Source organism: Penaeus chinensis, chromosome 14 (genome assembly GCF_019202785.1).
Source record: "Penaeus chinensis breed Huanghai No. 1 chromosome 14, ASM1920278v2, whole genome shotgun sequence".
NCBI lineage: Eukaryota > Metazoa > Arthropoda > Malacostraca > Decapoda > Penaeidae > Penaeus > Penaeus chinensis.
In genome coordinates, this window is record NC_061832.1 from 14,348,939 (window position 1) to 14,360,079 (window position 11,141).

General features: G+C 39.1%; 1 protein-coding gene across 2 annotated transcripts in view; it reads left to right on the forward strand.

Annotated features, from left to right (window-relative positions):
* The first annotated feature begins 1,063 nt into the window (after positions 1-1,063).
* The window catches only part of LOC125032593 (sphingomyelin phosphodiesterase-like), a 76,850-nt gene continuing 66,772 nt past the window's right edge, over positions 1,064-11,141 (forward strand). Inside the window, exon 1 of one of the 2 annotated variants that reach the window (XM_047623845.1) lies at positions 1,064-1,140. In XM_047623845.1, the coding sequence (XP_047479801.1) occupies positions 1,113-1,140 (28 nt within the window). In that variant the 5' untranslated portion in view covers positions 1,064-1,112. Of the gene's footprint in view, positions 1,141-9,533; positions 9,818-11,141 lie in introns of those variants that run through there. The other variant, XM_047623847.1, reaches the window with a different exon arrangement.

Here is an 11,141-nt window from a genome sequence, read left to right on the forward strand (position 1 = left end):
ATGCGGGTGCATATACTTACCTACATACCGACAGACATACATACATATGTGTACACATATGTATATATACACACACGTGTGTGTGTAGGTGTGTGTATATATATATATTTATATATATGTATATACATGTTTATATATATATACATATATATGGGTATCTATATATATACACACCCATATATATATGCATATATATATACATATATATGTGTGTGTGTGTGTGTGTGTGTGTGTGTGTGTGTGTGTGTGTGTGTGTGTGTGTGTGTGTGTGTGTGTGTGTACACACACACACACCGTATGTATAAATATAAGCACACACACACACACACACACATATATATATATATATATCATATCATATATACATGTTTATATATGTATGTATGTATGTATGTATCTATATATATGTATATACATATACATACACATATGTAGAGTGAGAGAGAGTGAGAGAGAGAGAGAGAGAGAGAGAGAGAGAGAGAGAGAGAGAGAGAGAGAGGAGAGAGAGAGAGAGATGGGTAGAGAGAGGAAGAAAGAGAAAGAGTTTTGCAAATATACATAGAGAGGTACAGTATTAAGGAATATATACATATATACATATATACATACATATATATATATATATATACATGTGTGTACAGAAAGGCATAGAACACCCCGATCGAACTCGGTTTTCGTAGCTCGCTAATCACTGTGTTTATTCCCGCAACATTTTAAAATCACGGTCGCAGTAACCCTTGTTTGCCCAGCCAAGACCTCCTCCCACTCTCTAATCTTCCACTCGCGAAGTGAAAAATGAACCCCAAAAGGAACCGATTCCCTTGAGTGCGAGTAATTGTCTCGTTAAATTTGGGCCAAGAAGGCTTGAGAACCCCCTGCGGTGACGTCAGAGGCTCAGTTACGGTTGTGAAGTGGTGGTGAGCGCACACGCGCGCTTCGTTGCTGGACCCATGACTGTTCTCTTCACCTGTAACCCATAAGAGACGAAATCAAGCGACGTTTTTTTGATATTCTGTTGTGAAGGATATTTATTGCGGAAGCCAGGGTGTGGTTGTTGTGTTACTGAAGAGTGTCAAGCCATTTTTCTTCGGTATTTTTTGGTTTTGAGAACAATGCTGATTCCTCGTGGACCGAAAGCAGGTATGGAATTTGCATGTGTTTGTTTTCCTTTATGATCCCTCGTATGTGATTATACCATCATAGGTATTATTACAAAATTGTACAGCAGCCGTTTATACAGTCGAAGGTTCTTATGGAAAATTATAAATAAAATGCATCCAACCATGTAGGAGAGTGATTCACAATGAAGGAGAATAAATAATCTTGCCCTGGTGATTATAAAGGACGCATTGGTGCAAAGGAAAAGCTGCAGAAAATAGAGGTTAAGCTCACAATGACTTACGAAATTCGACGGATTTACGTCAGGCGATGCCGTGGCCTCAGGGCTTGGAGCTCACGCCATGGCTAATAAACATCCAACTTTGGTTTGCCGTATTTTGTGACAGGATGGAGCTTATCAATGTCCCGGACAATTCATCATCGAAGAATGAAGTTTTATGATGTATTACTTTGCTGAAATATACACTAGAAGGTTTGTTGGTCTTTGCCGAACCGCCAGAAGGTGAGGATACATCGTCGAGGATTGTAGGCTTATGCTGGATAATTAAATTGTTTTTTTGAACTGTTTATGTTTTCCTCTTTTAAAGTGAGATCTAATTTACCCATGACTTTTAGTGACCATTGTCTGGTATATGTCGGATCGGCGGCGAGAGATCGTCAACTTGATAGCTGTAACCAGTTTCGTTCAGCATCGCGTCCTATAATGGTGTTTTGGCGTGTTTTGTTTCATCTTATAGAGATGATCGATACACCAAATTATCCGGATAATATTGCCGTATTTTCATTCCATTGAGTTACTTTCATCTTTCATGAAATTGGTTTTTGATTATGTTATTTATTTATTATTATTAAATTTATTTTTTACTAAATCTCTACTTATTTAGGGAAAATTACTGGACCTTCTCCCCCCCCCCCCCCTCATTTAAATACTACCGTTTATCTGCGATATGTGAGGGGGTGAATCCAGAGTAAAATTGGGCTGTTAAGCTACAACTGGTGTTTTATTTACTCGCTAACTGTTGAATTGGCTTCACTATCACGATTTATGGACTTTAACACCCTTTCTCTTTCCCCAATGAAAGAACCACCTGTTATATTTTTCATTACCTTGTTTCTCAACTCGATTCCAGTTTTACACCTTCTTATATGTTTATAGATTAATTTTCCTTGCTTCCTCTTCATTATCATTTGGTTTTGAATTCAGGGAATATATATTTTGAGATTTTTACTTTCATTTGTGCCCTCGATTCTGTGGCGTGCTTTCCGTGAGCTCGGGATGCCTTCACTTATCATTAGAATTCAACTTAATCTTGTATGTTGATTCCATAAACTGTTTGTGATTTGATACCTTAGATGTTAGTGGATATATAAGTAATGATTATATAGCGGTAGGTACGTGTATGTTCATTTTATTATCATTATTGTTTCATTATTTATATCGATGCACTTGTACATATATATGAAAAGCATAAAACAAGTTTCGAATGGCCTAGCTTTACAGTGATGTAATGCTTCCTGTTTACAATCCAAACCGGTATCAAGTATATATATTTCTTTATTCTCTATTTTTTTTCCCCAACATTCATGTCATCTTGCTGGCAATGTTCCAAAAGTCCGTAAGTCGGAAATATTCGAGCGCATGGATTAGAGTTTGACGTGAAATATTAGGAATGAAATAGGCAGCAGATATTGTTGTCTATGTTATAGTTATTATTGATGTTAATTATTAGTTGTTCTTTTATTATTATTAACAACCTTATTCTTATTATTATAATCCTGATTGTTGCGGTGCTATTGTTATGCTGTTTTTTTTTTTTTTAATGAGTGGAATCACAAAGCACAAACGGTAATCAGTAAAACAAAACAAAACAAAACAAAAGAAAAAAATGAATTGTAAGCTTTAAAGGCCATAGGATAAGAAAACACATAAATACGGATTTTTCTGATGTTTTCTTACCTATGTCATATAGATGGGTTTCAAAACGTAATCTTGTGTCTTTGTATGTCTCGTTAAAGTTTGTGAATGTAAGTGCATTGTTTTGAGAAATGTTTGTGAGATAGACATATTAGTTGATTGACTGTGAGACAGAGACAGAGACAGATACAGAGTCAGAGTCAGAGTCAGAGTCAGAGTCAGAGTCAGAGTCAGAGACAGAGACAGAGACAGAGTCAGAGTCAGAGTCAGAGTCAGAGTCAGAGTCAGAGTCAGAGAGACAGAGAGACAGAGAGACAGAGAAACAGAGAGACCGAGAGTCAGAGTCAGAGTCAGAGTCAGAGTCAGAGTCAGAGTCAGAGACAGAGACAGAGACAGAGACAGAGACAGAGACAGAGACAGAGACAGACAGAGACAGAGACAGAGACAGAGACAGAGACAGAGTCAGAGTCAGAGTCAGAGTCAGAGTCAGAGTCAGAGTCAGAGACTGTGAATGATAGAGGGAAATAAAGCGAGAGAGAGAGAACTAGTGAGAGAGCATGAGAGGATGAAAGAGACAGGAAACACTTGTAAAGATAAAGAAATGTGAAAGTAGAATTTTAAAGCAATGTGGAGGCTAAGGCAAAGGCAGTCCCATTTGCGAGCATTTGAGAGAGAGTGAATGTCATTGCAGCTCGATTACGCTCAGGGAAGTCTCCCATGCTGAAGAGTAGGCATATAGGCCTATGTGCGTCTCTCTACATCTCTTAGTCTGTCAGTCTGTATGTATCTGTTAGACTATATGTATGTCAGTCTATATGTATCTGTTAGACTATATGTATCTGTCAGTCTATATGTATCTGTTAGACTATATGTATCTGTCAGTCTATATGTATATGTTAGTCTATATGTATTTGTCAGTCTATATGTATTTGTCAGTCTATATGTATCTGTTAATCTATATGTATCTGTCAGTCTGTATGTATGTCAGTCTATATGTATCTGTCAGTCTATATGTATCTGTCAGTCTATATGTATCTGTCAGTCTATATGTATCTGTTAGACTATATGTATCTGTCAGTCTGTATGTATCTGTCAGTGTATATGTATTTTTTTATGTATCTGTCAGTGTATATGTATCTTTTTATGTATCCACCTGCAGTTTCTCTATGACTACCTACCATCTACTTATCTACCCTATATACCTACCATCGGCTAGCTACGTTACGATATTGAAATGTATTTGCATTTCTTTGTTTATTTTGGTTTTGTATTCGTTATAGAGAGATGGAGATGGAAAACTTGTGAAAACGTATATTGAGATAAACTTATGAATAATCTAGGCTAATGGAATATATTTATTATATCTTATCGCTCGCTCGCTATCTCTCTCTCTTTCTTTCTTTCTCTCTTTCTTTCTCTCTTTCTTTCTCTCTTTCTCTCTTCTTTCTTTCTTTCTTTCTTTCTTTCTTTCTTTCTCTCTTTCTTTCTTTCTTTCTCTCTTTCTTTCTTTCTTTCTCTCTTTCTTTCTTTTTCTCTTTCTTTCATTATCTCTTTCTTTCTTTTTCTCTTTCTTTCATTATCTCTTTCTTTCATTCTCTCTTTCTTTCTTTTTCTCTTTCTTTCTTTCTCTCTTTCTTTCTTTCTCTCTTTCTTTCTTTCATTCTTTCTCTCTTTCTTTTTTTCCTCTCTTTCTTTCTCTTTCTTTCTTTCTTTCTTCTCGTTCTCTACCTCTTTCTTCTCTTTCTTTTCTTTTCTTTCTCTCTTCTTATATATCTTGTCTTTTTTCTTTTCTTTCTCTCGCTTCTTTCCTCTCTCTCTCTCACTCTCTCACCTCTCTCTCTCCTTTCTTTTCTTTCTTTCTTTCTTCTCACCTTTCTTTCTTTCTCTTTCTTTCTTTCTTTCTTTTCTTTCTTTCTGCTTCATTCTCTCCGTTCTTTCATTCTTCTCTTTCTTTCTTCTTATCTCTTCTTTCTTTCTTTCTCTCTTTATTTCTTTCTCTCTTTCTTTCTTTCTCTTCTTTCTTTCCTCTCTCTTCCTCTCTCTTCTCTCTCATCTCTCTCTCTCTCTCTCTCTCTCTCCTCTCTCATCTTTTCTCTCTTATCTTCTCTCTCTCTCTCTCAATCTATCTATTTATTTATTTATTTCCTCCTTCTATTCTCTTCCTGCTTTCCTTTTACTCTTTCTCCGTCTCCTCTTCCAACTCTTCCCTCCTCCTCCTCCTCCTCCTCCTCCCCCCTCCTACCCCCTACCCCTACCCCTACCCTTACCCCTCATTCTCTAGCAATCCATCGATTTGTTTCTGTCCATTTATCTATCTAGGTATCCATTTCTGTCTATCTATCTCTACCTCTGTTTTTCTATCTAATGCCTTATCTTCCCTTTCCTCTTTTTTCAGTAATGTACATTTTTTTCATCTCTCTCTCTCTCTCTCTCTCTCTCTCTCTCTCTCTCTCTCTCTCTCTCTCTCTCTCTCTCTCTCTCTCTCTCTCTCGCTCTCTCGCTCTCTCGCTCTCTCTCTCTTTCTTTTTTTTCAACACCAAGCATTTATTTTGGGTGCAAACTGGTGGGAAAAGAGAGAGAAAGAAAAAATAACATACATTGCATAACAAACAGCATGAAAAACAAAAGCATTGTCATGAAGTCTGCCATGGAGGCTGTCATAGAGTTTGTTGCCTGTCATCTTCACCTATTCTGTGCTTGCGAGTCATTGCTGTAGGTTGTTTATATGCTGTGAGGACACGGGTTTGTACTTACAAGCATGTGCTGTTTTTGATTGTGTGTGTGTGTGTGTGTGTGTGTGTGTGTGTGTGTGTGTGTGTGTGTGGTGTGTGTGTGTGTGTGTGTGTGTGTGTGAGAAAGAGAGAGAGAGAGAGAGAGAGAGAGAGAGAGAGAGAGAGAGAGAGAGAGAGAGAGAGAGAGAGAGAATGAGAATGTGTGTGTGTGTGTGTGAAAGAGAGAGAGACAGAGACAGAGAGAGAGTGGACCTCTGTGTGTGTGTATGTTTATATTTATAAATCATAATTTCCTAGCGCTACTTCCCAGGCGCACATTTTCCCGCTAACTTTAAAGAACGGGTTCCTGTCTGTGGCTGAGGATGTTCCTGCAAAAGTTTTTAAAAAAATAGCATCTCGTCGCCACTTGTACAGCTAGTGATAAAAAAATCGATTTACGAAAAAAAGGAAATCCAGGTTTTGCTTTGGGTTTTAGTCCAGGGGATATTTCAGGGAATCTTTTTTTGTATTTTTTCTTTTTTCTTCGAGTTCATGCTGGGCTGCGCATTTCGAAAATTTGTTGTCGGTTTTTTTTCGTCATGTTTGCACATAAGTAATCTTTGGGGGACAATAATATATACAGACATATACAAATAGTTATATATATAGATATACATATTTATATTTATAGACAAAACACACACACACACACACACACACACACACACACACACACACACACACACACACACACACACACACACACAAAAGTTCAGTAAACAGGTTTCCCTCGTACATGTGTATCTAGTATATGTGTGGGTAATGGTACGTGTTTTTGTCACGATATATGAGACATAGCGAAGTTAATTAAATATTCTAAGTAATTACCGTGAAGTTAGAAGACTTAATGACTAAGAGCAAATACTACGGACGAGTTGCTTTCAAGTAAAAAAAAAAAAATGTGAAGGTGCTTGTCATGCAGTATAAATTATTCTACTTTTCGTGGATTTGAGTGAAAGCCTGGTATTGTTTTTTCTTCGTTTCGGCGTCTTCTCTTTATTCTTCTTTTTCTTCTTTTTTCTCCTCCTCCTTCTTCTTCTCCTTCTTTTTCTCCTCCTTCTTCTTCTTCTTCTTTTTCTCCTCCTCTTTTTTCTCCTCCTCCTTCTTTTTTCTCCTCCTCCTTCTTCTTTTTCTACTCCTCCTTCTTCTTTTTCTACTCCTCCTTCTTCTTTTTCTCCTCCTCCTCCTCCCCCTCCTCCTCCACCTCCCCCCCCTCCTCCTCCACCTCCCCCTCCTCCTCCACCTCCCCCCTCCTTCTTCTGATTCTTTTTCTTCCTCCTCCTACTACTGCTACTACTACTACTACTACTACTACTACTACTACTACTACTACTACTACTACTCCCCCCTCCTCCCCCTCCCCCACTCCCCCCTCCTCATCCTTCTTCTCATTCTTCTCATTCTTCTTCTGCTCATTCATCTTCTTCATAATGTAAGTATTGGAACTGATCTTTGTGGTATAAAAAGGCAGGTAAAACGTGCAAAAGTTGTGTCGATTTCTTGTGAATACTAATGATTGTTTTGAACTTTTGGGATAATTCTGAATTGCATTGTGAGATGAATTTGATCGCTTTTGAATGGTCAAGGTAAAAATCGATAAAATTTGCAGAAAACAGACAGATGATGATAATAATAATGGTGATAGTAATATTGATAGTGATAATAATAATAATAATACACCAACAACAGCAACAGCAATAATAATGATAACACTAACAACAGTAACAACAACAGCAATAAACATAATAATAATGATAATGATAATAATTATAATAATAATAATAATAATAATAACAATAACAATAATAATAATGATAATAATAATAACATTAATAATGATAATAATAATAATAATAATAATAATAATAATGGTGATGATGATGATAATAAATTAAAAACCTTCCACCATCACCCGAGGAGAGGCAGCCTCAGAACAAGGGGGGGGGGGGGGCGCGGGGGAGAAGCATCTCAAGAATGTGAAGAGATGTCGACGGCGATGATCCCGGGATGCTGGGGATGCGAGAGATGTCACGTGACTCCTTTGCGAAATCCTGTGCTTTTTTTTTTTTTTCTTTTTTCTTTTTCTTTTGTTGGGTTGTTTATTTTTCCATTTTTATTTTGCATTTTTTTTTTTTTTTTGTATTTCTATTTTCTTTGTTTCTTTCTCGGTTTCAATATTTATTCGTTTTTTTTTTCTTTCTCTTTTTTCTAGTCTTTTCATTTTATTTCTTTTCTTATTATTGATTGCATTTTCTTTTTTTGGGGGGTCATTGATTGTTTTTATTATTATTGATTTTTTTAGTATTGGTTAAAATATTCTTTATTCAGTGGGGGGCATTTATCAATGCGATTGTCGTCGTTTTTGTTATTGTTATTGTTACCTCTTTGTTATTATGTTGTTATTATCATCATCGTCATCATTGCTATTGTTATCCCCCAACGGCTAGTTTATCCCTTCCTCCTCCTTTCCCTCTTTTCCTCTACCTCTCCCTCCCCTACCCTACCCTACCCTACCCTACCCTACCCTACCCTACCCTACCCTCTTCCCCTCCCCTACCTTCCCTCTTCTTCCCCACCTCTCCCTCCCATATCCCCTCCCCCTACCCTCCCTCCCATATCCCCTCCCCCTACCCTCCCTCTTCTCCCCCACCTCTCCCTCCCTCTTCCCCTCCCCTACCCTCTCTCTTCTCCCCCATCTCTCCCTCCCATATCCCTCCTCCTTCCCCTTCCTCTCCCCTCAGCGGCCATTGAGTCAACTTAGCGCACTTCCCCTCTCTCCTCTCCCCCCCTCCTCTCCCAACAGGCAGTGGTTCAGTACCCCACTCCCCTTCTCCCCCTCCTCCCCCCCTCCCCCTCCCCATGTTGATTGAGTTAGCTCGGCACCACCACCCCCATCTCTCAAGGGGCAGTGGGTCAACTCAGCAGCTCATGCCCCTGCTCCTCTCCCGCCCCCCTCCCCCAGTGGGCAGTGGGTCAGCTCAGCATTTGCACTTTCCCCTCACCGTCCCAGCAGCAGGGGTCAGTTCAGCAACCCCCTCCCCTCTCCCCATCCCCCTCTTCCAGTGGACAATGGGTCAGTTCATCAACTATCTCCCCCTCCTCTCCCCTCCACCTGCCCCTCTCCCTCCCAGCATCAGTAGGTCAGTTCAGCAACTCCCCCCTCCTCCTCCCCCTCCCCCTCTCTAAGTGGCCAGTGGGTCATCTCAGCAGCCCTCCCCCCACCCCCCTCCCATCTCCTCCCCCAGCGCCTCACATTCTCTTATGGTCGGCCTTGCCACGCACCCGGTGGAATAATAATAATAAAAAAAACTAGCTACTTTCGAGAAAATGCCAAATCGGAAGGAAATGTGTAGGTTATTTCAGGGAAGGAAGACCTTAGTCAAATTTACTTGTATTTTTTTCTTTCCTTCCTTTTTTTCTTTCGTTCTTTTTTTCTTTCTTTTTTTTTTTCTTTCTTTTTTTCTTTCTTTCTTTTTTTTTAAACTAAATGGTAGTTGATAGTTTATCAGGTGCAGGGCATAATTGTGTCTAAGAAAACGATATAACATTTATTAATTACAAACGATAACTGCACACATACACGAACTCCCTCGCAGAATGTATGGACTTCGGCTGAACAGTCTTCCGATAAGAAATAAGGAAAAAAAAACACAGCCTGGCAACTCCCCGCCAGCTGATCCCAAGAGGTTAGACGTTCACTTGTGTGTTTATGTCAGTGCCGCTCAGGCGTTACTCGTGTGTGTACGCTCCTTCGTCGCTCCCCGTTTTCACGTGGCTCGGACGTGTTTCAGTGGGTCATGCGCTCGTGCTGATCAACCTGTTTGGTGTTTGTCTGTGTTTTTTATTTTTTTTTTAAGTGTCGTCTGTTTCTGTTACTGGAGGCGTTCTACAGGAGATGCTGCTGACGTCCTGTCTGAGAATTTAACAAATCGAAAAGAAAGAAAAAAGAAAAGAAGAAAACTACATATAATAATAAAAGGCAGAAGACGCTCACTTTCAACGAAGAGACACGGTGAGTACACAGCACACACTCTCGTTACACTAAGTGTGACCAGCAGCAACAGTATTCGCCGCCTGTACTTTCACTGATGTAGGCGAGAGCAGGCGCCGCGTTCGGAGGTGCTGCACGAGGCGAGGCGCGAAGGAGGAGGAGGGAACAGGGAAAAGGGATGAATGAGAATGAATAAAAGTCCCTCATTGCTCGAGCTCTCACTGTGTGTGTGTGTGTGTGTGTGTGTGTGTGTGTGTGTGTGTGTGTGTGTGTGTGTGTGTGTGTGTGTGCGTGAGTGTGTTTGAGTGGATGTGCGTATGCCGGCGCAAAGGGAGGGGGTTGTATGTGTGTATGTGTCTGTCTGTCTGTCTGTCTGTCGACGTTTTTTGAAGTTGCTGGACGTCTGCCGATGTACGGGAAGAGGGAAGGGTGGGGGTATATATGTATGAGAATTCGATCTTTATGCTTGTCTGTTTGCATGTGTATTTTTGGACGCCTGTGTATTATATACACATGCATATAATTTAAGAATATGTGCACACGTACATAAATAATCATTGTATATTTGCGAAATTTATCACCATATCCATACCTGTATGTGATTACTTTTCGTCTATATACAAGTTACACTAAAAAAAAAAAAAAAAAAAACAATTATTGATACGTACCACCGTGCTATCACTCACTGCCTGCGCGTCGGTTGAAATTCGCTCCCTCGTGAAGTACAGGAAGGCCGCGAAGAGGTCATTTCAGCGTCCAAGTGTTGGCTCGGGAAATCAGTGTCAGCGGAGGTGTATATTTTTTATCTTGCTGTTCATGTTGTTATTAATATTCTTCTTCTTATTATTATTGTTATATTATTATTTTTATTGTTATTGTTATTTTTTGTTATTATTATTATTATTATTATTATTATTATCATCATTATCATTATTATTATTATTACTGTTAATTATTATCATCATCGTTATCGTTATTCTTATCATCATAATTATTATTGTTATGATTATTATTATTATTTTTTATTAACATCATCATTTTCCTCATTATTACTAATGAGGAGCTGTTAGTTTTGTTCTTGTTGTAATGACGGTCAACATTATCATCTTTGTGTCTTGTTGCTATTCTTTTTATCTGTTTATCTATTTCCTGAGATGGGCAAGGGCAGGAGGCAGTGGAAAGACCGGGTCAGACGAGGTCGCGACTCTGCCCTGGGAGATTGATCGAACAGGGTGTCTAGTTTTGGGCGTGGGTCTCTGTTATCTGTGTCTGTCTGTTTGTCTGTCTCGCTTTCTCTGTCTCTGACTGTAGTTATCTCTTTCTGTCTTTCTCTTTCTCTTTCTCT